This window comes from Bos indicus, chromosome 10 (assembly GCF_029378745.1).
Source record: "Bos indicus isolate NIAB-ARS_2022 breed Sahiwal x Tharparkar chromosome 10, NIAB-ARS_B.indTharparkar_mat_pri_1.0, whole genome shotgun sequence".
Taxonomy (NCBI): Eukaryota; Metazoa; Chordata; class Mammalia; order Artiodactyla; family Bovidae; genus Bos; species Bos indicus.
Genome location: NC_091769.1, coordinates 61,311,646 through 61,339,401, shown reverse-complemented (window position 1 = coordinate 61,339,401; position 27,756 = coordinate 61,311,646). Strand labels below are relative to the sequence as shown.

The following is a 27,756-nucleotide window of genomic DNA, read 5'->3' as shown; positions in this document are numbered from 1 at the left end:
AAATCCCTGCCACAGCTGTGAGAGAATAAGAGGGCTGGACAGGAGATGAGCCTGAAAGGCTGGCAGAAGTGGGATCAGGGAGGGCTTCTTAAATTATGTCAAATTGTGTTTTACACCGAGGGCCAGACAAGCCACTGAGGCACTTTAAACAACAGAGTGTCACAGCCATATTTACTTTTCTAAAAGGCTGCTCTAGCTTCCTGATGGAGAATGGATTGGAGGGGCAAGACTGGAAGCAGAAAGAGATGACTGTTGTCTAAGCAAGTGACAGAGGTGAATGGAGGAAAAAAGTGAACCTACCCGCCTGGGTCTGGATGAAACATAGTTTGGGACCCTTGCATTCAGTCCTTCCTTCATTCAAGCATTTATTACTGTCTTGTATATAATGGGTACCAGACTTTAAGGATAAATGAGATCATATCTCAACAAATCTACAGGTTAAAAAGATGCTGGGCAAGTAATCAAAAAGTGAGATACAGAATGTTAACAGAGGAGGAGACAAACGTCCTGAGGCCACACAGAAGCAGACCAACTAGCCCACACTGGTAAAAATCAAGGCTCTGCAGACAAGATATCTTCTCAATTGAATTCTAAAGGATGGGCAAGAGTAGGGCCAAAATAAGAATGAGAGGGGAAAGCATAGGACAGAATGACAATATTGTAAAAGAAAATTCCTGACCAGCTAGGGCATCTGAAATATTTCAAAGGTAAGGAATATAGAGCACAGGGTATAAGTCAACACCCTGTGAAAGGTAAGAGGGAGCAGCCTTGTGAGCCCAATAGCTCCCTTCTTCAAGAGGGCAATAGGAAAAGGCAGAAGACAGGCCTTTTAGACAACTCCCTGACAGCACTGTGAAGAATGGACAGAGAGGAGGCCACATCAGACCCAGACGCCTTGGTTCATGTCTCTTCCCTCTGCCTGGAATGCCATTCTCTTTGGCAAACACATTCATCTTTCAAGGCTTAGTCAAGCCTTGCTTAACTTTAATAGGAGGTAGAATCAACTAACATCCTTTCTTCCTAGTTTACATGAATGTACTGCCAGCTACCCAGAGCTGCAATTATTCATTAATGTTTTCAGTTCTCCTCTTTTAATGATAAGCTTCTTGAAGCAAGAGAACACAGTCCTGTACATCTCATCAGAAGTGGAATTCTGTCTGATGTCTTCACTGTCGTACCCTCAGTGCCTAGAACACTGCTTGACACACATTAAGCACTCAAAAGCTGTTCAATCAAAAAGAGAAGGACCAACTTCAATAATAATTTTTTGCCTAATAAAAATAAGATCCGAATTAGTTAATGTAATTCCCAAAGATAATCAGTGCTTCCATTAACTAAAATGTCACATTTGAATATTCCAACCAGGATCGAGGAGATTTACACTTGTAGCAGTGTTACTTCAAATGCTAACCTCCGATTTTTTCCACTACAGCTTTGTGCTTCCTTTCTAAATGCTGAAGATGCCTACAGCATTTCTCCAGTTTTCTTTTCAGATCTTGACATTCCTGCTTTGCATTTTCAAGTTCTTGGAAGCAGTGTCCACAGCGTGAATCTTTAATTTCAAGGATCTTTTTCTCATCTGCAAAAATTAAATGATAGCACACTTTTATATCAATTTAGACTACGAGAAGGAAGGAAACCAGATCACATGACTAAAGGTTATAGTGTAACTGAAAAAAGTATGATGCTTAAGAAAAAGAGACTTGAATTTAAATCCTGTTTTCACTATTTACCAGCTGTTGCGTTACTGAACCTTTGAGACTCAGTTTCCTAATATGGAAAATTGAATAATATCATCTATTTTAAAAACTGCTCTGAAACACAATGCTCAGATCTTAGTATCGAATACAATTGTCCACTAAAAGGAACCAGGGTTCTTCAAGAAATGGCTGACTCCAGTACTGAGACAGGGTACATTCAAGATGAGACTAGAATATTTTGCTAGGAGAAAGACATTTTTATGGTCTTGAAAGTATCTCCCCACAGATTCCTCATTAGCTGTGAGGGAGAAAAAAAAACACAGTAATTATACAGTGAAGAAACTGGACAACAAGAAAGATGAACATCACACATCTCCAGGTGTGGTATCACACCACCTGTGCAGTGGCCCAACTAAGAAAACACAATCCAGGACAAATCATGAACACCAGACAAACTCAAAATGAGGAAAGTTCTATTAAAAGCCAGGGGTTGACAGGTTTTGGGGAGAGTGAAGAATATAGCTCTCAAAAATATCAATGTCATAAAAGGCAAAGAGAGGCCATAGAAATACCCTAGATTAAGAGAGATTAATGAGACGTGACATCTAAATATAATACGTGACCCCGGACGGACTGCAGTACCGTAAGGGGAAAAAATGCTATAAAGACTTTGTTAGGTCAATTGACAAAATTAGAATACAAAGAGCAGATTGATAAAACTATGTAACACATATTTTCATCTAATGTTAAATTTACTATACTGAAGTATGTAAGAAAAATCCCTATTTTTGGGAAAATACACACTGAAGTATTTGGGGGTAAAAGGGCATAAAGTATATAGTGAAAGTGAAAGTGAAGTCGCTCAGTTGTGTCCGACTTTTTGCAACCCATGGACTGTAGCCTAACAGGCTCCTCCATCGATGGGATTTTCCAGGCAAGAATACTGGAGTGGGTTGCCATTTCCTTCTCTAGGAGATCTTCCCAACCCAGGGATTGAACCTGAGTCTCCCGCATTGTAGGCAGATGCTTTACCATCTGAGCCACCAGGGAAGCCCTATAATGTATATGACCTATCCTCAAATGGTTCAGAAAGAAATGAAATGTTCACAGACATGTACACACGGAGGAAGACAAATGGGGTAATATGTTATCACTAAGTGTATCTATGTTAAGGGTATACGAGTGATCTTTGCAACTATTTTTATTTTTGCAACTTTTCTGTAAGATTTGACATTATCTCCAAATTAAAAAAAAAAAAAAGATATAAAACTGTCAGGAGGTATAAACGTACAAATATTGTCTGGCACAGAACCTGGCATAGAGCAAGTATACAATAAGGAATAGCTATGGCTACTAGTAACATATAAAGTTTATAAAATTTAAGTAATATACAAACATGATACAGATTGTTACTATTAATATAACTGATATAATGAAGTAGGAATACAAACTGGCACAGGCTCAGAGGCCAGTATCTAAAATGTTGATGTAAAAACACTGGTCTAGCAAAATTATTCTTAGCTCTCTTCTTACTTTTCAGTTTCTTTCAAATGGTATCATTTATGTTTACAAACATCAATGAATTAATGAAACATCACCATACATGGCACTTACACACTTCACTGAAGGTACTGTTTTGTAAAACTGGAAACCAGGCCAAATGCCCATCGACAAGAGAATAGATAAATTATACTATATTCATACAACAGAAGACTATACAACAATGAAAATGAATGAACCAGAGCCATATACATTAACAAAGACAAATTTTAGAAGCTCAATATTAAGTGGGAAAAAAACAAGTTACAAAGACTAAAACAAGTATTAAACTATTTTTATAATGTTAAAAGACAAAGCAATAGCTTTTTGAGGATACCTGTATTTGGTCAAAACATAAAGAAAAGCAAGGAAATTTTTTTTTTTTTAACGTCAGCATATTTATTACCTCAGTTGGTGGGGAAGTTACAGGGATGGAATGATGATGAAACACAGGCATCTTCAACAGTACTGGTGATGTTCTACCTCCTAAGTCAAATAGTGGGTTCCTGTTTGTTGGGTTGATAACTTACATGTGCATTACACATATTTTTTGCATGTATCAATTATTTCATAATTAATATTTAAATTAGTTTTAAAAATGATAAAATATTAAGAGAATATAATCACACTACTAACAGCGGTACTCTCTGGTGACGGGCTTGGTCACATAGTAAATGTTTTGGATTATTCAACCCTTTCTGATGTTAATGTGTTTGTTTTTAGGGAAAAAAAAGATTAAAGAAAGAATGTAAATCCTTCTATAGTCTGATTTGTCCTAAGTCAAAACTGATTTCTTTCATATTGACTGGATCTCCCAAAGCCAAACGATATCTAAAACTCATTTCTATGCATTTCACAAATTAGGAAGTAACTTTCAAGTTATTCTAAATATAACAACAGATATAAAATGACATTGAAAAGTAGGAAACAAAATACAAATTAGAATAGTATTACCCTAATTGTTGAATTAGTATTTTCTTAATTGGCAAAAAGACATTTGCAACCATCTAAAACCTAGAGGTAAGGGAAGAGGGTCTCTGGTCAGACGATGAGAGAAATAGCAGTCAGCTGATGTCTTAGAAAAAGCAGATGTTCTCTAGGACTCTGGTAATATACCTACTGAATTTGAGAGTGTGGAAACTAAGGTTATTCACTTTGTACATGATTTCCTCTGGCAAGCCTTAGTTCTTTTCCAGGTTACAATGGGGACAGCAGACAAGAAACAGAAAAAGTATGTATAGTTTGTAGGTGGAGGGAGGGAGCAGGCTACAAAGGGTGGATGTCCTACGAGGACTGGAACTTACAAGGAGTACAGCAGTTCCTAGTTCAAAATCCCAGTAAATGGACAGTATATGCCCAGATTCCCCAGTGAGCTCTGAATAACTCAAGGGGCTGCAGCACAGTGCAATTCTTTTCAAACTAACAACTCTAAGTCACTAAGATAAATTATTAATTCATCAGATATTCAAGGAACACAAACTATGTGCCATTCACTATGTGCCAGGTGGTAGAGGGGAAGAGATAAAACACTGCCTACACCTGAAGAAAACCCCCAATACATCAGAAAACATTTAATACACTTTAGAAAGATTTCTATTAAACATAGCTAAAATAAGCTTCAGTAACCTGAATAGAAAAGTCTCAGTGATTTGGCAATTCTCTTATGTAATTCTCTTAGGTGTAGCCTCTGATTTCTCAACAAAGCCAGGGAATGAAAACATGACCGCTCTACTAAAATTTTCATTATTACCTTTATAATACGAGTCACTCAAGAATGGAGGGAAGACCATGAAAAGAGAAGAAATTTGAGGGCCTACAGCAACCCTGTCTTCTAATATAAAACGAACCTAGGGAGAGGATACATATAAAGTAGCAGTCATATCACCCATTTGTTCACTCATGAAAACTGTACACATCTTTGATTTCCTTTCATCCTCAAAGCAACCCCCAGGAACTGGAATTATGGATATTGCAAAGATGAGTAGGAACAGAATCCCATTACCAGCTTCTGCTTCTTGTACGGCCGCCAAAGGCAGAGCATGGTGTCCAGACGTAGGCGCAGGAAGCATCGCCTGGACTCCAGGGTCTCCTCTGCCCGTGGCAGGATCCTTAGAGATCTTGGTCATATTTCTCTGAAACAGATTATCTTCATAGTTAATGCCTATTAAAATGCTAATATTAAAAATATAAAAAGAAAACACAGCCTTAAAAAAATCTGGCCTAAACTATCAACATTTTTCTTAAGGTTTTACGTGAATACTATCATCACCATCAGCTAGATTCCTGTGATTGTACGTTCCAAATCAGACCGTTATCCAACAGAGGACTAGTAGACTAGCTATGGGACAGATGGAGATATTGTTTGCATTTTAAGATATTTTAACAGTTAACGTGATCAACCCATAGGACTGACATGAGCAATCAGAATTGTTCTTGAAAATCTAAAACATTTTCACTGCAACAGGGAGCAAATTCATTAGAAATTTATAATACTAAGCTTATGCCTTCCATGAATTGAAAGTAACAATAAAAATTTTTGAAACTTACATAGTATGCTATGTATCTAAGTACTTTATGTTGTCATTTGTTGACAAGGAAAGACAGTTCAATTCTAATGTTAAGGAGAGAAACTGAGGCTCACCTAAGTGAAAATCTTGTACAAGACCATTTCCTCACTAGTATTTATTGAACATTTCTGTATTCTAGTCTCTGTTCTGGCAACACAGCTACTAACTCATTAATGGTGGGACATTTTTTTAAGGCAACATATTTTCCGATTTTGGACAACTAGTGAATACCAAACAGACCAGATGATCTTGAGAAAGCTGTCTTGTTTAATTACTTACAATACTTTATATATGCTTTATTCTGGAAGCCTTGATTTTGAATCACTGTCAGGAAAGCTACCCATGCAGCCCAACAGAAGCAGAGGTCAATAGGTACAAAGACTGCAAACTCCAGGCAATCAAGACACTGTATAAGGTTGAGGCCAAAGGAGTAATAAAAAATGATCCCAAAGGCAGCTAATGTTTCCAATTTCTGCTCAGAACCGGAGAAAAGCCAAGATGGCAAAAAAAGGGGCAATCTTTTTGTCTTAGTTTTAACTTGACATTGGTGGTAAGACCATACATCCTTAAATTTGTTTAAAAATAGTGTTCCAATTGCTATTTCTCTTTTCTTTTAGTCATTATGAACTGCTATATTAATATACTTAGTATATAAATATAAATAACGTTTGATAAGGCATTCATTTTATTGGAAACTGTATTTTTAATTCATTACAACCTCACCATTTAAAATCTTGATAATCTAAACTTAATTGTTCTCACCAACAAAAAAGTACAGTAAATAGGTGAGGTGATGGATGTGTTAATTAACTAAATGGTGGAATCCACCCAGGGATCGAACCCAAATCTCTTGCATCTCTTACTTGGTAGGCAGATGCTTTACCAGTGTGCTACCTGGGAAGATCTTTTCACGACGTATATGTATAGTAAATCACCATGATATATACCTTAAACATCTTACAATTTTATTTGTCAATTCTAGTTCAATAAAGCTGAAAAAAAAATTTTTTTAATTAAATCTTGACATTTAAGTAATTTTAATGAGGACTTGTTTTATATATACTGATCACTTTTTTCCAGTCTTAAGTTTCATGAGAAGTTCAAAAACCACAAATTTAATTAATTATAAATCATAGTTCTTCACATTTACGGCACTTATATTGCAAATTTATAATCACTGCTTTTTAATCATTGCTTTATCTCAAGGTCCTGAGCAGAGTTAACTCTAAGACAGCAGAAGGCTGAGTACTACTCTTCTGTGACAAATTTCTGTAACAAATGCCAAATAAGACATTTCAGAGTCACCCTTTTCCCAAGAACGGAATCTGATCCCACTCAACATAAGCTGCAGAAGTCTAAGTTCTGAGCCAAATTCTGTGAATTTGTCTCCATATATGTGTAAGACACATAAAGTCATACAGAGGATCTTATCCTGCTCGCATAACTATGTGTGCTCAGTCACTCAGTCATGTCTGACTCTTTGTGACCCCATGGACTGTGTCGCACACCAGACTCCTCTGTCCATGGAATTTTCCAGGCAAAAATACTGGAGTGGGTTGTCATTTCCTTCTCCAAGGGATCGTCCTGATCCAGGGATCAAACCCATATCTCTTGTGTCTTCTGCATTGGCAGGCAGATTCTTTACTGCTGTGCCAACTGGGAAGCCTGCACAACTATAAGCCCTATAAAAAGACCCCAGGTTTGATTATATGTTAACATTAGAAGAATGGTGTTGTGAGTTTCTTGACTTTTACAGTAGACAAAAGTTTGCTTCAGGAAAGCAAACTTGAAAGCATGTAACATGATCTTCCCATCACTTCTTACCCTTTAAGTTGCCATAAATAATTTTTCTTAATTATATACTTTATCCAAAAATTCTCAATAAAGTATTTTTAGTAGTATTCAAGGGAATTTGTCTTGCCCAGTGAATTTTACACTAAAAGTAACTATTAGGCAGTAACATCTTTGTGAAATCAAGAATAAAAATATCAACTGGGTTGAATTGGGATGGGGTAGACTGACCTTTCAGGTTCCTTTGGATCTACAATTCTGCATTGTTTCAAATGCAAGATGCAGAAAGACCAAGCTGTGTCATTTGTATCCTACCAAAATCCAAGGAATTAGACCAGGGATTTGTATTTTATTTTTCAGATGAGCAACTATAATTTAATGACTACCCAAGGTAATAAACTAGATATCACTAAGTATGGGATTGGAACTCAGATTTTCTTTTCTGTAGCCTGTAATTCTTTTCAGTAGGTATTAATACCAAACACTCAATCCTGGCCTTGAAAATCTTTAATCACAATATTTTAATGAATTTTAACTCGTGTTTCAACTTTTCAATCAGACAAAACTTACAATATTGGCATTTTTTTCTACCTCAAATACCAAATGTTAACATTGGCTGCTCACAATGGCTAGAATACCATTCTGGAATTTTCATGTATATCTAATGTCTTTATTGATAAGGCAGCAAGACTTTGGTTTTATCAGATCTTCCACACAAACTAAAAGCTGGTGTCAGAGAATACTTATACAATGAAAAGAATACAACTAATCCATTCTACATGCACATACAAAGTATACCAACAAAACTCTGCCTCAGAGTTTTGTGTGATTAAACCGTACCTCTACTTGTTTATTTCTATAACAATATTCTTTGGACTCAGTGTTTTTTTGCCTGCACGAGATATAAATTCAAGGGTAAGCAATAGGCTTTCAAACTCCTTAGAGGTTCTAGTTTAATACGATGCATGTTTCTTAAAGTTGTCATGCCTCCCAAAACTAGGAATGACAGTTATTCTATTTCTGAAATCTGAGGTCCTTACAAAGAACAGCATGGGTTTTGTTTTGTTTTGTTAGGAAAAAAAGATATCTAGAAAATAAAAGCTCTGCTCATATTTGTGGCACTACGAAGGAGCAAAGTTTTGGGGGCAAAAAATAAAATATTGCAATCCTTTGAATTTGCTAGAGATTTTTTAAACCACAAGTAAAAACATAAGTCTCACATCTATTAAACTGGAGAATGAGGAAAGGAAGAAATACCAAATGCAACTTCAATAATCATACATGACGTTGTATCATAGCTCTTTTCACTTATCAGGAACATACCTTCCCCCAGTCTGAGTCAACAGTTTCTATAAGTAAGGAGAGTATATCTTGAAATGTTTTCTGTATGCAGGCCTTTAGTTTTTCAAAATATTGCACAGACATCCATTTCGAAGAACAAGTCGACAAGAGTTCCAAAAGAGGCTTACTCTCTGAACCACTGGCTTGCTCCTTCAGTGTGTCCTTTAAGAGAAACTCCAAGACAGTTAGGATGTCTTCCTCATGATGATGGATTTCCAGTTGGATCCGCCTGGCTTCCTGCATAGTCCATTCTTTGCGGCTCTGGTCTAGACACGTCTGTAATTCTGTCTCCTTCTGAAGAAGTAGTTCAGTCTTTTGCTTCATAAAATCTTCCTTAGCTGCAGCAAGCACTTCATTAATTTTATTTCGATGGTCATCTAAAAAATGCCGGTAATCTTGCTCATTTTGTTCTTGAATTCTGTGGATTTCTTCTTGCTTTTCTTTGTTCCATTCACTCCGGGCCTTTGCCAGCTCAGCCCTGACAACCACGGGGAGTTCCTCATTCTTTAACTCAAGCTCTCTCTGCAGAGAATGAATCTTCTCTTCCATTTCCTTTCCAGGTGTGACATTTTTCTTCATATTTGCAACCTCGCTTTTCCATTTCTCTTTAGCTTCAGAAACAGCAAACAATATCTAAAGGGTAAAACAATATATAATGAAAATTTTTATGATTCTTTTCATCAATAAAAAAAATTAAAGTTACTGTTTGGTTTAATCTTTGAACTTGTCAAACAAGAGATTTAAAATCAAAATTAAAGAGAAAAAGTAAATTTAGATAAGATATTGCTGCTAAGCCACTTCAGTTGTGTCCGACTCTGTGCAACCCCATAGATGGCAGCCCACCAGGCTCCGCCGTCCCTGGGATTCTCCAGGCAAGAACACTGGAGTGTGTTGCCATTTCCTTCTCCAATGCATGAAAGTGAAAAGTGAAAGTGAAATCGCTCAGTCGTGTCCGACTCCTAGCAACCCCATGGACTGCAGCCCACCAGGCTCCTCCGTCCACGGGATTTTCCGGGCAAGAGTACTGGAGTGGGGTCCCATTGCCTTCTCCGAGATAAGACATTAGCTGGTCCTAAAATATAATTACACTCAATGTGAGGATCTTTGCCCTCATTTTAAATCATCTAATATTTTTGTCTTACTTAAGACAAAAATAAAATTTTAAAATTAAAATTAAAAAATAAAACATCCATTTCTATATGGATAACTAGAAATTTAAAGTGACCAAAAAATATACAATTACATAATTATCTGAAACTAATTTTAGAAAAAAAAATTGTATTTTAATACAGATGCTATCTCAAATCTAAGCCGCCCAAAAATAAATCATCTTTTATGTAAAGCAAAAAGCAGCCTCATAAGGAAATCTTACTATTTTTAAGAATGTAACACTTACCTGAACAATAACTTGCTGGCAAACATAATGTATTTTAATGCAATTCTACTGCTTAAATCAGTTCATAAAATATCAAACAGAAAAGTCATTTTTTCATTAATCTAATTTTTCTTTGTAACAGAATAACAGGACGAGTAGATCATAGGCATCAATAGAACACAAGCAAAAATTAACAGGGGAACAAAAATCCTGAGCTCTAGCTCAAATCCTGACTTGGACTACAGAGGCAGCCTCATATAATATAGGCTCTGGAGATAAACTGCTAAAATTAACAACTTTTCATTCCTCAACTTCTTTGATCCTCAATTTCCTCATCTATAATCTGGAGACAATTACAATGCCCATCTGATAATTTATTTATTTATTTAATTTAAATTATTTAAATAAGCAAAAAATTATTTAAGATTTTTTAAGATTAAATGACAAAAGTAAGTAATTCATTTAAAGCACTTAGTCCAGAGCATAGCAAACAATACGACTCAGAAAATATTATGTATTTACTGTTACTCTTGGCTGCACAGGCTTAGAAAATTTCTTCATCTGTTTTACACTGTCTTCTATAACAAGCAGATTAGATGATAACCTCAAGTTCCTTTCACTTCTAATATTCCCTGGACTAAATCAGAGAAGCCACAAGGATACAAATGCAAAAGAAGAATTGGTCTGGCCTAGATGGTGGTGACCACTATGAACCAATACCATATAATACCATATATACACTGTGGCTATGGAGATGGAGGGTCAGCTTCCTTAATTCTCAGCTATTACACAATTATAGCAAATGTCTTCAACTATATAGATTCCTGCTATGCTAAGTCACTTCAGTCGTGTCCAACTCTGTGCGACCGCATAGACGGCAGCCCACCACGCTCCCCCGTCCCTGGGATTCTCCAGGCAAGAACACTGGAGTGGGCTGCCATTTCCTTCTCCAATATAGATTCCTAGACACGTTATATATCTTTACTCAATAAAATGTGTTCCTAAATAGTTGGATATAAGTCAAAAATTTTGAATCATACTTTAAGTTTACTAAAGGAACCCACTATCTAAGATGAGCCTTACAAAGGAATTCATAGCAAAATTCTTTTACCACCAGTAAAATAATTCAGTAGCAATGTGAAACATATTTCCTTTCCCAAGGAGGAAAACAGGGCATGTCACAGTGAATGCCTGGAAATGATCAACAGGTAACTAGGGTGGAGGGGTCAGGTCCCAGGGAAATTGAGTGACTCGCCCAACCTCACCAAAACTATACAACCTCTCCTATAAAATTTTACAGGAGAATTGGGCAGCATTAATTGATTTAGTGCTTCCTGACATTGCTGCACATTAGAATCACCTGAGGAGCTGTTAAAAATCCTGACTGATGCCCAGGCCACACCCTGTACCAATTAAAACATAAAGCCTACGGGTGGGAGCCAGGGAGCAACATTTTTTAAAGATTCTCAAGTTTTTCCAATGTGCGGCAAAGTTGAGGAACCACTGAACCAACTTGACTACTTTTGGATTCTGGAAACTGGCTTTAAATTTCCACAGATTTTGATGGATCCCTCTAATCTTACAAGAACTTTTCAGCCAGTGCTGAAAAACTGGCTCTTGCCTACCTCATTGGCTTAGAGGAAGGATTTACAACATGTTAACTCATTCTAGAACCATCAAATCAGCATCTCTAGGAGCAAAGCCCAGCAATCTGCTCTAACAACTCCTCCATGTGATTCTCATGCCTGTTCAAAGTTTGAGAAGCAACACACGGTCCTCTTGCTTCTGTATTTCTACATTCACATATATTCATTCAGGACTCTGTGTTCTTACGGAACTTATCCTTAACTTCTGAACTCTAAGAGACATATGTACATCATCATAGAGTTTCCTCTTTCTCTCTACCTCTTAAATTCCGTTTTGAAATAGCAACTCATTGGAAAAGACCCTGTTGCTGGGAAAGAGTGATGGCAGGAGGAGAAGGGGGTGACAGAAGATGAGATGGTTGGACGGCATCATCAACACAATGGACATTAGTCTGAGTCGACTCTGGGAGAGTGAATGACAGGGAAGCCTGGAGTGCTGCAGTCCATGGGGTTGTAAAGAGTCAGACATAACTTAGCAACTGAACAACAACTAAAAAAATACAGAGAATATTATAGTGAACATCCAGGTACCACCATATAACTTGAGAAAAATATTGAAACAGATTTTTTTTTTTTACTTATGCTGAATTATTCCTTAAGTAATTTGTGGAATATAAGACTATGAATACAATATATGATTCATTTACAATGTCTATTACATACATTATTTTCCAAAATTGTTGTGACAATATATGCTTGAAACTGCAATCTATTATATTTTGTGTATTATAATTAAGAGAGGATACAAACATATGGCATAAAATAGCACCTCAAACTTGGTATTTCTGGACTTCTCATGAAGACTGTATGTCCATATATTTGGGGTACTTATCCATAGATTGTTTCTCATAAATTTGTATTGTTTTTCTTATCACATATAATGGTTCTATTTGATTCACTTACTTCCCTTATTTTTATTATCCCCTCTTTTAATTTTATTACATAAACAAAAATGTTTTAAGTGGTGTACATATTTTATCCTATTTATCTGTCTTTGCTACTGTGCCTGTTGCTTTACTGCCGAATTATGATGCAAATCTGAAATATTCAATTTCTTTTAATTTTCCTATACTTTCATTTTAAAATGCTTAATTTCTGAATCAACCTCGAGTTTATTGTGATGTTTGGGGCGGGAAAACAATTTTTCCAAAGTGCTATCTGGCTATCATAAGACTACTTAATATAGAATAATTCCTCATTCCATGTTTTGAAACAATTAAGTTTTTATTAGTGGTTGGACCTATCTTCAAAGTCTGTATAGTACTGAATGAAAAAGAATTCTATTTTTGTGACTCAACACTGTCTGAATTGTTGCTTTCCAATATATTCTATTAAGTGTTAGGGCTGGACTACTATTTCTTTTCCAGAATATTTTAAATTTCTTAGCCCTTTCAGTTTTCCAAATAAATGTTCAAATTATTGTGTCAAATTTCAAAACTAAGTTCAGTTTATTGGTATTCTGACTAGAATTGGTTTATAGTAATAAAGTAAGTTGGGAGAATACAAATGGTTGTAATACCTGATACTTCTAGTCAAGCAACATGACATCTCTGGAAAGAAGTGCTGATTATTTACCAAGGAAAGTATAAGACTACTGACACAGCACATAAAACAACAGTTACATGTGTGAAAGGATATATAGCTAACTGCTCTCTGATTCTCCTAAAAATACGGCAAAGTAGAAAAAGATTTTGTTCCATGGGTAGGTCCCCAGATTGTGAGAGTTTCATTGACTCTGAAACACATTCTCTTCCCCTCAACTACATGATACTGATGAGAACAGATCCCACTAGTTGGGTCCTGAGCTAATGCTTAATAGGCACTATCGCATGTAATCCTTCCACAATGCTGTGAGCAGGTAGGAGTCCCTGGGACCAAGATGAGGTCCTCGAGAAGGTTGTTCCCAGGAGAGCTCTTACCCGTTTGGCCACTGACTGCTCTTGTAGCTCCTCCCACTTCTTCTGTTCTGCTCTTACAAGTGCTTTATACTCTGCGAGCTCTGGCAGTTCTTCCAGCCACCGATGACGAGCATTCTGCACAGCTGTTTCTACCTTCAGGAGAGCAATTGCAAGAGACAGGGAGGTAAAGTAAGGTATACAATTTCAGAAAGATCCCATTTGCAGGAAGCCTCTATGATTTCCTGTGTATTTTACACTGTTTTGCACTGGAGTAAACTGATTTCAAGTCGTCCCCCCCCCCAACCTTTATCCCCAGCAGTGAATTCAATCCTTCTGTTCTAAATGTTCCATACTGGCCCATGCAAGTGCCAAACCAGGAAGCAGAAAACTATACATGTTTAATGGCCACTACAATTAATAGAAAGAGCTTCCCTGGTGGCTCAGTCAGTAAAGAATCCACCTGAAAAAGAATCCACCTGCAATGCAGGATATCAGGGTTCAATCCTTGAGTAGGGAAGATCCCTTGAGGAGGAAATGACAACCCAGTCAAGTATTCTTGCTTGGGAAATGCTATGGACAGAGAAGCCTGGTGGGCTACAGTCCATAGAGTTGCAAAGAGTCAGACACAACTTAGTGACTAAACCACCACCACCACCATTAATAGAAAATTATACAAATTCCCACTTCCAACAAACTTTTATTCATCTCAGGGTGAAAAAGAAGAAACACAGGAAGCTTGCTTGGTGTTGGCCTCTGTCCGATCAGGACACCCACCACCATCTCAGTCCTCGTGCCTGACGCATCAACATGCGCACACAGGCAAATGCACCAAGACAGTTTAGAGCCTTGCACTCGGCAATTTTTCTTGCTGTCAAGGATGAATGTGTGACTATAAAGTAAGGGGGATACTTCAAGTCAAGCAAAAATATAAGGCTTGAATTATGAGGGTGATCTGGTTGTAAATCCATTACAGGTTACCACAGATCATTTATTAAATAATCTTTCCTATTGCCTTTTTCAAAATATCAAGATATACATATGACCATATATATACACAAAAGCAGAGTTGATGTAAGGGGCTGAATTTGTCACTAAGATGCTAAATAAATTTATAGGTAAATTCTAGGGAGTTAAAAACATGCAGAAAAGATAAAACTCCTACAGAAATTTATATTCCTTCATAAGTTACTGCAAACATTTCCTTTCTATAACATCCTGCTTTTTGTTTTTCTTCACAAGATCTTAATTATATAAATACAAAACCAGCACCCTTAAATATGTCTCTTTGCCAATAAAACACTTTATTAACTCTGTTTAAAACTTAAACAGCTGAGAAAATTATTTTTTTAACTGACTGAAAATGTCCTTAATACAATTACATACACTTGCCTATGCTTCCATACTTTCAGGATCCCTTGTAAAATCATGTATAACAATTTAACAGATAGGCAGAACTTCAAGTATTTATCAAAAGCAGAGTATGTATTTTTTTTTTAATTTTACTTCAGGTATTAAGACTTTACATTAAGTAACAGATCTAAAATTTTAAAATATATAATAAATAATATTATATTAAGGTCCGAGGATCTCTGAGGGCTAGAAACCTTGTCAGGTTTCTGAGGTCAAAATTATCAAAATATTTGGACCTTCTTTGTCTTTTTCACTCCCATTCTTTCACATGTATATAGTACTGTTCTCCAGAGGCTACACACTATATAATGTGTCACTTCCCTGACAGCCAAAGGCAAATGTGCATGAGGACTCTTATTTTTTAAAGTTTTCTTACATTTTTTTTCCAATACAGTAAAAAAATATATACAACCAAGATAGGAAAAGCTGTTTCAAGTCTTCAGTTTGTAAAATTGTAAAGACATCCTGAGAACAAAAAATTTAAGCATCACTGTAATAGATAATATTGACAAAATAATAACTCAGCTTTATTCCATTAACACAGAGCTATGCTTTTCTCTGTCTGACCTTTCTTGGAAGCAAGTAACAGGCCCCAGTTAAAAAGGAGCTACCTTTTTGAGTGCTTCCAAGGGGAGGTGATGACACCACTTTTTGGCCACAGGATTTAGACAAAGTTGCATTTAAAGGGCAGGCTTCCAGATTCAAGTCTCAATACAAATATTGTTAAATATCTTATTCACTTTAAGCTTACTTATTTATAACTACTTAAGCAAAATACTTTCCATACAGTTAGATACGAAAGATACATAAGTAAATTGTGCTTCATTCAGATGTCAAACCATCAGCATTAACCTCAGTCATCTTAATATTTAGACCAACCTCAGAGGAGCAAACATTTTGTACACTGAAAGAATATATAGAAAAACTGAGAGTCGACAGTTTTGCGACAGAAATATAGTGAAAATTTTAGAACATACGATTGTTACTCTACCCTAGGGTGCAGAAAATATTGAAGTATAAATTTATGAACAAGTTCAGTGGCAGCACTTTATAGGTTTCATTAGGCAGTTCCAATAATTTTGCTATAGTAAACCTGCCTATTACCTGTTTGGCAATATTTTCACAATATTTGAGTTCCAGTTCAAACTCAAGTTTCTTCAAGTCCCCCTTGATGGCTGTCTCCTTCGCTTGCTCTAAATTTTGCTGGATCTTTCGCTTCTTTCCTTCTGTCATGATTGCCATCTCTTTCTTGGAAATAACATCAGTGGTGGTTTCTTGGTCCGTTTGGCTGCAACAATCTGAGGTCTTCTTTTTCATTGCCTTTACAGTTTGATCCAGTTTAGACTGCCACTCCTTTTCAAGCTGTTGGATCAGTTCTTGTTTGATCTGTTTTCAGAAGAAAAATCACATGAAGAGAAAAATATTCAAATAAGCAAAAACTAGAGTTAATAGGTAGCCAAAAAAGCATCCACAGATGGCTTGCGAACCATCTGGACATTGCTGCAGTAATCACGTGAAGTTTCGAAATGTAGTCAGTGAGAACATATCCTCACAGAAATCCTGAAAGTTACTCTTTGACTTTATCTACGGGACACAAATCACATGGGAGATTTAAGTATGTTGTATAAGATCAGGTAATCTTGCTCTCAAGATGGAAACTTTCACATTGCCACTACAATGATGCTATGATTAAAAAGGAAAAAAATGAAGAAAATCTCTGCTATGAATACATGATTTTCCATCAATATCAGAGTTTCCACAAAGTAGGCATGGGTTAAGTATAATTAACGAACCTAAAACTGAACAATTTAAAAAATAGTTTGACTTACTTGAACACATTAGAATCTTGTTTGTTATAATAAACTGCACAGTCATGGAGAAGGCAATGGCACCCCACTCCAGTACTCTTGCCTGGAAAATCCCATGGACAGAGGAGCCTGGTAGGCTGCAGTAGCCTGGGGTCGTGAAGAGTCGACACGACTGAGCAACTTCACTTTCACTTTTCACTTTCATGCATTGGAGAAGGAAATGGCAACCCACTCCAGTGTTCTTGCCTGGAGAATCCCAGGGACGGGGGAGCCTGGTAGGCTGCCGTCTATGGGGTCACACAGAGTTGGACACAACTGAAGTGACTTAGCAGCACTGAGTCAGCTGTGCATTCAAGAGGAGGGCATTATTGCAAGAATGTCTTAATAATATGACTTTCAGCAGTATAGTAGGATGGACCCAAATATAATTAGTAGTGGGCAAAATTGTGAAATAGCAAAATTTGCTTTTCCTTTTTTCTGTTTCCCACCTCCTGGGTATCCAGGGTTTTCAGATTACTTCCCTGGCTACCACAGCTTCTGGCTGTATTGCTTTACTTGACTTATCCTTTCCTGACATTCTCACAAAAGCATTATAGCTGTCTCACTCCTCCACCTAGTAAATAACTGGTTAAAAAAATCCAACTAAAAAACAATTTGCAGTAATTTAAAAATAGGACATTTGTTTTGTGACATCTGTATTTTTATAGATACATGGCTAGATACACTCCAGAATGTATTTTTATATTAAAAAATGACTAGTGAAGGAATTTCAGGGGCCAGCACTTGACTGACGAAATTTGAGGGAAGGCTTGGGAGATGAGTAGGAAGGTCAAAAGACAGGACAATGGTCTACGATTCCATTTTGAGATAGCCCCAACCCAAATTAATAGCAAGAGCAAGGACAAAATAACCCAGTTTAAGTAAGTTTGAGAACTTATTTCACTTCCAACTAAGTTTTTAAGATCATAATTTGGTTCTTCATTTTCTTGGAAACTATGAGCATTTCTTAACCTCATTTGCTACAGAGGTTAATAGAAGTTTTATACTTCCAAGCCTACCCAATGATTACTTCTATCTTCTAATCCACAGTGTATGTTAAGTATTTGTTAATTATACTGGTCTCGAGTTATCAGAATCATTTCACAATATGAAATTTGAAAATTTGAAATTTGATTGTTGTTTCATTTGAAAAATTAAAAAGTACCCCTCAAAACACATTTCCTGAATTAAGCTAAAGAGCTAAGGGGTGGGAAGTTTTAAAAAATAAAACTGGTATAAACTGCAAATAGCCCAATTCAAAGATATAAAATGAATGATTATATATGTCTGTCTGTGTGTGTGTGTTAGTTGCTCAGTCGTGTCCAACTCTTTGCGACCCCATGGACTACAGCCCGCCAGGCTCCTCTGTTCATGGGATTCTCCAGGCAAGAATACTGGATATGTACTTGGCTATTAAAAATAATGTCAGTTCAGGAAGAGCTATCTCTCAACAGTTAGTACTATACATTTTTTAAACATAGTGACTAGAAAGAAATTTTAACCCACACCTCTTTCTGTTCCTTATCCCAGTGTTCTTTCGCTAATACCACCTCGTTTTCAACCTGCTGTTTAATATTACTTTCGTGTTCTTTCAGCCACTTGTCCTTTTCCATCACAAGGGTATCTTGGTACTTTTCTTCAAGTTCCACCTGTAGTTTCCTTACATACTCTTCTCTTTCCTCCAATAGCTGTCTCTTTAAACAAAATTCAAATAAGTATCTCATACGACACTAATATTCTCCAAGTCAAATTTATAAAATAATAGTTATATGCATGTAATAGACAATAGCAACAGAGACAAGTGAACTTCCTATATGCTAACTCAATCAGTTGAATAAGTTGTCTTGTAAAAACTTGCCTACATCTCACATATTTGGATAAGAAATTTACAGTTGGATACATTAAAAGAAAAGGCATCTAGTACAATAAATACATCTAATAAATAAATACTCCCAGAAGACCAAATATCCTTTTTTAAAAGTGAAACTGACATTTATGTTTATAGTCCAGCCATCACGGGACATGAGAGATATCACAGCCCAGGAAAATTTACATTTCTGAGAAGATCTGTATTCTCAGATAAGCCCAAAGTTATTGCTCTCTTCTTTTTGGGGGGTGGAGGGGCAGGGCACAAGGCATGTGGGATCTTAGTTCCTCAAATCAGGGATTAAAACTGTGCTCTCTACAGTGGAAGCATGGAATCTTAATCACTGAAACTCTAGGGAAGCCTCTTACTGCTCTATTCTAAAAGTTACGCATCCTTCGACAAATTCAGCTTAGTACTTTATTCATTATCAAATTCAAAACTTTACCAAAACTAGCTAAAGCATTATCAAATAAGAACTGTCAAATGTCAGTTAAAATTTAATAATTTGAACTATTCCTATAATATTTTCTACTCTAGAAACACAATTGATCTGAAAACTCTAATAAAATTCTACTCAGAGATCAAAATTATCTCTGAGTGTTTGTTTGAAAGTTTTTCCAAATGGGTCTTCTGGAAGTCCCACCAAGATGCTATGAGAAGAAACACACTGAAGACCACAGACTACAATACCAAGGAAGTACACCTCACATACCTAGTGCTACTTGGCAACAGATCTTTTGTTCTGACTCTTCGGCATTATTTCTGACCCGTAACTATATGGTTGTCTGGATTTTTTTTGAGTTCACAGCTGACCTTGATTATTTCTGTCTTAATTGCTATCTGAGTCCTTTCCACCACTGGTACATGCCAAGAAGATGTTATCTATGTTTGCTGAGTGTTACATGGTTTTGGAAAACCTCCTAGGGACTGAGGGACTCATTTCTTCAGTCCCATCATGGGGACTGCAGTTGTACTAGGACTATAGGACAGTCTCATCCACATGGTCGGGAAAATTGTCCGTTGTCACATCATAGACTGTTATCTATATATCTACACTCATATATCACTGTTATTTTTGTTTTGATTGTAGAAGAAGTCCCCAAATTGTCTTATCTGTGTGTGCCTTTCCTTTAGGAGTTGTTTCTATATGTATTTGCATTTCCTTTGACAGAAAGAAGAAAATTGCTACTAATTTTCTGTGTGTCTATATGTGTGAATATATTAGCTTAACTACATAATAAACCAGACAATACAGAGACAACAACAAATGTCTATTATTTCCCATGATTCTGTGCATCAGCTGGGTGGTGGTGATGGCCTGAGCCTACTCAGCTGATCTCTGCAGACACCTGGGGCTACAATGGTCTAAGATGGCAACACTCACATGCCTGGTGGTTTTTTCAATGTCACCAGGATGACACAGTGACTTGGTCACATGTCTCATCATCGAGCAGGTTATTCCAGATCCTTCACATGGTGCTTGGATAAAGGGTTCATAAGAGTATCAAGCTTCCAAGGACCAACACATAAATGCTTTATAAATGTCTTTTTACATAATTTTTTTACTAATATCCCATTAGCCAAAGTAAGTCATTTGGCCAAGGCCAGATTCAAGGGAAGAGAAACAGACTATCTATAACTGAGAACAGCTACAAAGCCACACTGCAAAGAGACCCACATTCAGGGATAGGAAAAAAGTGTAGCCATTTCTGCAATCCACCACAGTGAGGAAAAACTTGCTTCCAACTCTACAGAAGAAAAGCAAATTTATTGCTCACAGGAATCTGTCATTTGAACATACTATGGGAATATTTAATTTTAAAAGTTTTATCATTCAAGGGAAGGAATACTTGGGATAGTTTTAAAATGTTGAAACTTGTTTTACATGCCTCTGACAGTCAAAAAAATCTAACTAAGGACTGATTTAACATGGATTACAACTGTATAAGCAAGCCTTAGCTTCTGTGTAGGAATGGCATTATTATGCATGGCAGCATCGATCATCTTTTCCTTGTCTACAGATTCATGTGTATCTGTGTGTTAGTCACTCAGTCATGTGCAACTCCTTGCAACCCCAGGAACTGTAGCCCTCCTGTCTGTGGAATTCTCTGGGCAAGAATACTGGAGTGAGCTGCCATTTCCTTCTCCAGGGGATCTTCTGAACCCAGGGATCAAACCCAGGTCTGCCACATTGCAGGCAGATTCTTTACTGTCTGAACCACCATAGCCTTTGTTGATTACTACCCGGTTGGAAGGTCCCTGTGTATATGAACAAGCCAGGTTAACATCTGTTAATAGAAGCTTTAAAGGCTGGAATTGAACTTGTACTTAACCTGCAGCCTGACTCAACGAGTGTTTCAGAAAGATGACATATGAAAAAGAGAAATACAACTGGGGACTCACAGCACTGCCTGTCATATACATTTTGTATCCAAGCAAAGCTCTTGACCTGAAGACCAACTGCAAGGAAAATGACTCATGTTCTGTGGAGAAGGACTACCCTAACAGTTCCCTAGCTTGCTCAAGTTAGTAAGATTCTCCCATTGTGTGAATGTGAAACAATTCCTAGGAAAGTACACTGGTGTGTAAATACATATCTTTGTCTAATTCTGGAGGATACGAAAAAATTAAAGTCTCATAAATGTAAAGGAGTTCTATTCTGACTGGCTTATGAAGGCTACTAGGCTTTGTAAAGGACTTATATAAATCTAAATAAAAAAACTAAAGAATATCCAGAGAAGAAAGGAATTCAACTTTTACTGCTTTTAGGTACACTGGCCCTTTAAGTGAGGGATGGGTATAACTACAAGCGGATAGTGCAGAGGAGTCTTTTAGGGTGATGAGACTATTCTGTTTCAATCCACACATGGGTTAAAAATCTATAAAACCAGACATCAAATGAAAAAAGAATCAATTTTACTATAAGTTTAAATTTTAAAGAAAAAAAGTAACTTGTAGGTTTTTTTGGAAGGCCCAAATAGTTTTAACTTTCCTTCTTGCCACAGCGCACAAGAATTCATGAGCCAAAATACCAGTTAGTACCAGCTATTAATTGCAACTGATCGATTATGGGGGGTGAAATTTTACAGCCAAATTGATTCTTTTAAAAGTACTAGGAAATATACTTCAGAAAAGAAAGACCTCTTTGAGAGAAATGCTCTTATGTTCTTGCCAATTTATATATTTAAAGGAAGAAAGAAAGAAAACAATCACACTAGATCTTCTCCCTATTTTAATTTTTTTAAACATTACTGAGCTAAGTCTTTAATTTCTAGGTAATTTAAGACACTTTCTAGCTTTTATTTCACCAGCACAAACTAAAACATCTCCCCATAGTTCTTTTTTCACTAGATGGTATGTATACATGGCATGTTTTTCTACCATATTAATCTGTTCAAAAATAATCAAAATATTAAATGAACTGGACTGCCTCACCTGCTCTTTACATTCTTTTCAAGTCTGGTGGTAGCAATCATCAAGCTTTACTATAACTTATTCAGAAATCTCTGTTAAAAACATTTTCTCAAGCCTTTAAAAATATTTGCTAATTTTGATGCACGTGGCTTTCAGACTGTGGTCTGCAGCCTGGTCTCAAGGGAAAGGGAGAGGCAGATGGGTGTCTGGATCAGGCTTAGGTCAGGACAGGGAAGAAGACGGGAGGGGCGACTGCTTTTACGTGATTTGACTCCTGGACACTTGCCAAGGGCAACTTGGAAGATTCAGGCAGGAGAACAGAGGACACTGCAGCCCCTCCAGCTTCCCTGAACGACAAGACCTCCCTGGACAGAGGGCACACTTAAACTGACCTTCCTCTCTACAGCCCCACATCATCACCTCCTGTATCATAATACCCCAGTTCAAAATTCCTGCCCATTTCCCCAGAATAAATGGATGCTTACGTCCTGAGAGAAATGGGTCAGAGGAAAAGGTCTCTGAGGGGAATACTTCGTGCAGTGCTCACAGGGCTGGGAGTAACCACCTAAGCAGCAAACACACACACAAAATGAGCATCCCTGGGCTTCAGACTCAAAGTGACTCAAAGTCCACCTCCCTTATTTTTCCAGAACTCTCTTTGGTCTCTTAGGAATCTACAAGGAAGAATCATTTTCTCCTATGGATCTGCCATTTTCTACCAGGGCTTTAATAATCATTTCAATGTTAACTGAACTTTGTGAGCTGAATTCGTGTCAATCAGTCAAACGTAAAGAGCCTTCTACAGAAGTCTTCCCTGTTCCACAAGGGAATGAGTGTACTGGTTTCAAAGAGCAATGAAGTGAGCACAACATGGACTTGTTCCGTACCTTCTTCTCCTGTGCCTGTTGCTCTTTTTCCATGCTCTTCCTGAGAGTCGCTTCTAGCTTATCTTTCTCTCGGCACACTTCCAGGTAACATTCCTGCACAGCCGCCATCTCCTTATTCACCTTATCTAAGTCAGACCTTGGATATACAAAACCAGCAACTAAATGTAAGGCTGCAGAACGAACAATTTTCCTCTAAATGATGTGATAAGATAAAGCTGTCTCTACACTTTCAAGGGCAGCGAGACTTGCATCCTCACCTAAGTTGTAAGCGAGTTGCCTCGTAAACCTCAAAGAGTTGCTGTTTCTCCAAAGCGTGCTTTGCTAACAAGCTTTCCCGTATTTGGGCTTTCATGGCTTCATGGTGCTGCTGATAAGTCCTCTCACACCTAGAGACAGATGACAGACAGCGGAATCTAAGGCAGTGCCCAGCATTACCAGAAACAGCAAGATGAACTGGTTTCCCTCCCTTCCTTCCCACTCCTTTCCTACGAATGCAAAGCGCAATTAAGATCAGATTGGTCTTCCCCAACCAAAAGTGGTAATTGTTAACTTTCAATAGATGATCTTTTGAGAATCTTCAACATTTTCTTTCTGCAAATGTTTCTAGAGAAAAATTAGAAACCTAGATGTGTGAATGCCCTAGTCCTTCACACAGAGTATAACAGTCTGTGTTTAGAACTTGTTTATAAAAAAATAATTGAAATAACAGAGGGTGTGGTTCAAAAATTCTAAGTTATCTATAAATGCAAATACTAAAGCACCCAACTCACACATAAGTTATGTTCCAAAAGTCTGTTTCCAAGTTTATGACTTTGTATTTAGAAGACATTATTTCCTCCCACAAATTTCTTTCTTATTAAAAAAAATAGTTAAGCCATTAAGCTCTACTGTTTCAATGAACTACAGTTTGGATGGTTCTATAGAACTCAACCCACTACATAACATTATTTCTATGGAAAGTGTGTTCCAAATTCTAATTTGAGAAGCCAGGGACTCATCTTCTCCAATTTATGATCTCAATGGGGAAGGTTCACCTACATCATTTTACTTGAATCTTTTGGAGGGGTGTGTATAAGGGAGATGTAATAGGTAAGGGTGTGTAATAGGAGATGGGAGAAGGGAGGCCTCTGTCTGTACCTCACCTATCAACAGCTTCTTGTTTATCGCGGTCAAAATCTTGTACCATTTGTCTCATTTGATTGCATAAGTCTTGATTTGTATTTCTCAGTTTTTCTTCAGTTTCTTTAAGTTCCTGGATACAAAAGAATAAAGTATTTAGAGGAAATAAACACCTTTATTGACTAATCTAATTTTCTGATATCCTCTGTGCCTTTTGTCTTTCATTATAATATTATTTGACAAAATATCATTTTCATAACTCTATAAAAGTCTCTTCAGGCCTTGTAAGAGTATAGGCTTATCAAGTAGCTTTTTGATTGGAGTAAACGTTAAAAACTTGTATAAAAGCATTCAATCAGTGAAGAATTGGCTAACTGATGCTTTCTAACAAGTCTTAGAATACAATAATATTCCCAACCATATAAATAAGCAAGGTTTTACTTTTTGGTCAAGAGCTGCCTAAGGAGAAAAGAATACTTCCAATAGCCGTGCAATTATGCAGACAGGAAGCTAGAATTATACTACCTTCCAATGAAAATACTACCACATGACCAGTAGTAAAAGGAAATAACTGGAATCCTAATTACCTGCTAATGTACTTGACCACTAATACCTTTGTGTCATAGTATCTCTCTATTTTTGAATGAGGTCATGAGATTTCTCATAAAATAGAGGAAAGTTTTTTAATCACCTGATTTTGTTGCTGTAAAACTTGAATTTCATTTTTAAGCTGCAGTATATCATCTTTGACAATCATGTCAGAAGAGTCAGGCCATATCTGATTAGTTGGTTTTTCTGAGGTATCTGTTTTAGTCTAAATATTAAAGAGAAATCAAAAGTGTTCAGGTTCTTAAAAATTTTTAAGCACTAGTTTTGAAACAATGTCATACTTACAAAGAAAGTACAAAAACAGTACAAATAGCCAGAGTACAATTATCAATACCAGTAAATTAACTAGGATGCAATACTATTAACCAATCTACACACCTTATACAAAGTTTTCCAATTTTCCTCTAAATGTTCTTTTTCTGGTTCAGGATGCAATCTACAACTCTACATTGCATTTAGTTGTCACATCTTATCAGTCTACTCCAATCTGGGACAGTTTTTTTCAGTCTTTGTCTTTCAAATCCATGACATTTTTGAAGACTACTTGTACTAATCGTTTATTTTGTAGGTTGTCCCTTAATTTGAGCTTTTTTGATGTTACTTCATTATTAAATTTAGGTTATGCATTTTTGGCATGAACACCAAAGAAGTGATGTGAACACTTCTGAGGAGACATATGACATCAATCAATAGTATTGATCAGCTAACTGACGAAGGTCAAAGACCCTGTCTGCAGGCACCTCCACTCTAAAGTTACTATTTTGCAATTAATAGTAAGTATACTATTCAGAGACACTTGAGACTATGCAAACATTCTATTTTTCATCACACTCTCACCCATTAGGCTTAGCATATTTAATCAATATTAATTCATACGTTTTATTCAATAGGAATTCACGATAGACTTTGGTAAATTGTTTCCAGAAAGTTGGTACACATGTATACCGTCAGGTAGTACAAGAGTCTGTCCAGCTCTCTTTGCCGCCAATGGCCAGTGATTGAATGATTATTGTGTTTGATGAGGGAAAGGATCTCCAAAAGTTTTTTCATTTCCATTTCTTGTGTCACCATCAGAGAGCAACCTCTTACATGCCTTCATTGTTCACTTGTTCTTCATCTTCCAGGATATATATAGGTTAGCATTTTCCTCTTACTACCTGAGTATTTTGTCCATTTTTATAAGTTGTTTGTTCATTGAAGAGGTCAAAGTTTTTTTTTTTAATTATCTACTCTAATTGACCTGTTGGTTTTATTCTTTACCTGAACTCTGAGGTCTTTCCTTCAATGTTTAAAATATATCTGTACCAAAGTTCATTCTACTAACTGGGGGAAAAAGAGGTATGTGTATCTCATTCTACATGGGGTGACAGAACCCCAAGCCTTTGACTCCTTTTTCCCATTTAGTCTTCATTTCCTTCAGAGGGAGACTGCTCTAGTTGCTGGCTTTGCTGGTTCACCTGCCATCATGTCCCAGAAGCCACTGCTCCTATCCCAGTTAGAAGAGAGAGGAGATAAGAATATCTACTCTGTTAGCTTTCCAGACTTGGGGGCATTAATGAGACTTTAAAGGATTTTGTTGACTTATTAGAATGGCTTTTTTTTAAAAAAAAAAAAAAAAAAACATGGCCTCTACTTTTTAAGGTTTATGACATTCATTTGTGCTTCCTTCCCTATTAATGAGTTTCTATTACTTAGAATGGAAGTAACATCATACTGCTGCCCTGAAAAAACAATCTTCATGGCTAGTCACTGCACTCAATTTTGACATATTTTCACACTGCAGGCACACTGGGACTTGGCACTTGCAGTAATTGTTGGCACAAAACTCTTAAGAACGTCTTTCACAAGAGAAGGACCATTTGAATGTCACAACAAAATTTCTCTCTCTAAAGCTGGAATACAGAAGGCATTATCTTCAAAAACACAAGAAATGTAGTATACCAACTCTTATACTATCTTCCTAATTTCTATGTCTCAAAAAAATCTACCCAGGACCCTTCTGAGTTGGCTACTGAACATTGCCTATCAAGTCCCTTGGAATCAGAGTATGGCTTTAATCACAGCTTGTGGTAAGGTAATGATCTCTATTAAGTATCACACACAGAAAGGGCTCTGTGTTTTATTTCTTAAGCTTACAAAAAATTCAGTGTCGATGTGGTCCCTGCCTGCTAGTAAGCCAGTCTGGTTTTTCTAAGGCCTTTGCCACATTCTACCTTAATGGCCCAGTTGTTCAACTGGAATGAAGAGCATAGTATTTGACCCACCCCCAATCACTGCATAGTGCTATGTATGGGCAGACTCCTCAGTTTGATCACATATTATCCTGGAAATGTCATAAAGCAGCACTGCTATGAATAGTCATATGACATAAAAGCAAAAAAAAAAAAACTCTGTAGTAACTCTAAATTGTTCTATATAAGATGAATAGAAATGGAAATAAAACATACTAAAGGCATTTATAAAGAAATAAATATATCAATACCTTTAAAACATCTATGAAAGAATCTGTCAAAACAGATTATATAGGAACTATTTTTGTTGCCCTTCTTAATACATAAAGGCTTTAGAGGAGGATTCTGATGGCCCAGTTCTCTTTAAAAAGACATCCAGGGAAGTTTAAATTATTGTGTTCTTTCTCTTAGCAAGCACAAAGTTCAACATCATTTCATTAAGCTCCGGATTTGATGCTAGCTATGATCGTTCTTTCTAAAAAATCAATAGAGGGACTGCCCTAGTGGTCCAGGGT

At 36.7% G+C, this 27,756-nt stretch overlaps 1 protein-coding gene across 9 annotated transcripts in view; it reads right to left on the bottom strand.

Moving 5' to 3' along the window:
- The window catches only part of CEP152 (centrosomal protein 152), a 109,822-nt gene that overhangs the window by 23,710 nt on the left and 58,356 nt on the right, over positions 1 to 27,756 (bottom strand). For 3 of the 9 annotated variants that reach the window (XM_070797587.1, XM_070797589.1, XM_070797588.1), the window contains exons 14-23: positions 25,093 to 25,215; positions 24,425 to 24,534; positions 23,540 to 23,668; positions 23,283 to 23,418; positions 18,623 to 18,808; positions 16,372 to 16,653; positions 13,879 to 14,010; positions 8,921 to 9,571; positions 5,242 to 5,371; positions 1,412 to 1,579 (exon numbers count right to left, since the gene is read on the bottom strand). In XM_070797587.1, coding sequence (XP_070653688.1) covers positions 1,412 to 1,579; positions 5,242 to 5,371; positions 8,921 to 9,571; positions 13,879 to 14,010; positions 16,372 to 16,653; positions 18,623 to 18,808; positions 23,283 to 23,418; positions 23,540 to 23,668; positions 24,425 to 24,534; positions 25,093 to 25,215 — 2,047 coding nt within the window. The remainder of the gene's footprint in view (positions 1 to 1,411; positions 1,580 to 5,241; positions 5,372 to 8,920; positions 9,572 to 13,878; positions 14,011 to 16,371; positions 16,654 to 18,622; positions 18,809 to 23,282; positions 23,419 to 23,539; positions 23,669 to 24,424; positions 24,535 to 25,092; positions 25,216 to 27,756) is intronic. The other 6 variants (XM_070797592.1, XM_070797594.1, XM_070797593.1 and 3 more) reach the window with 4 other exon arrangements.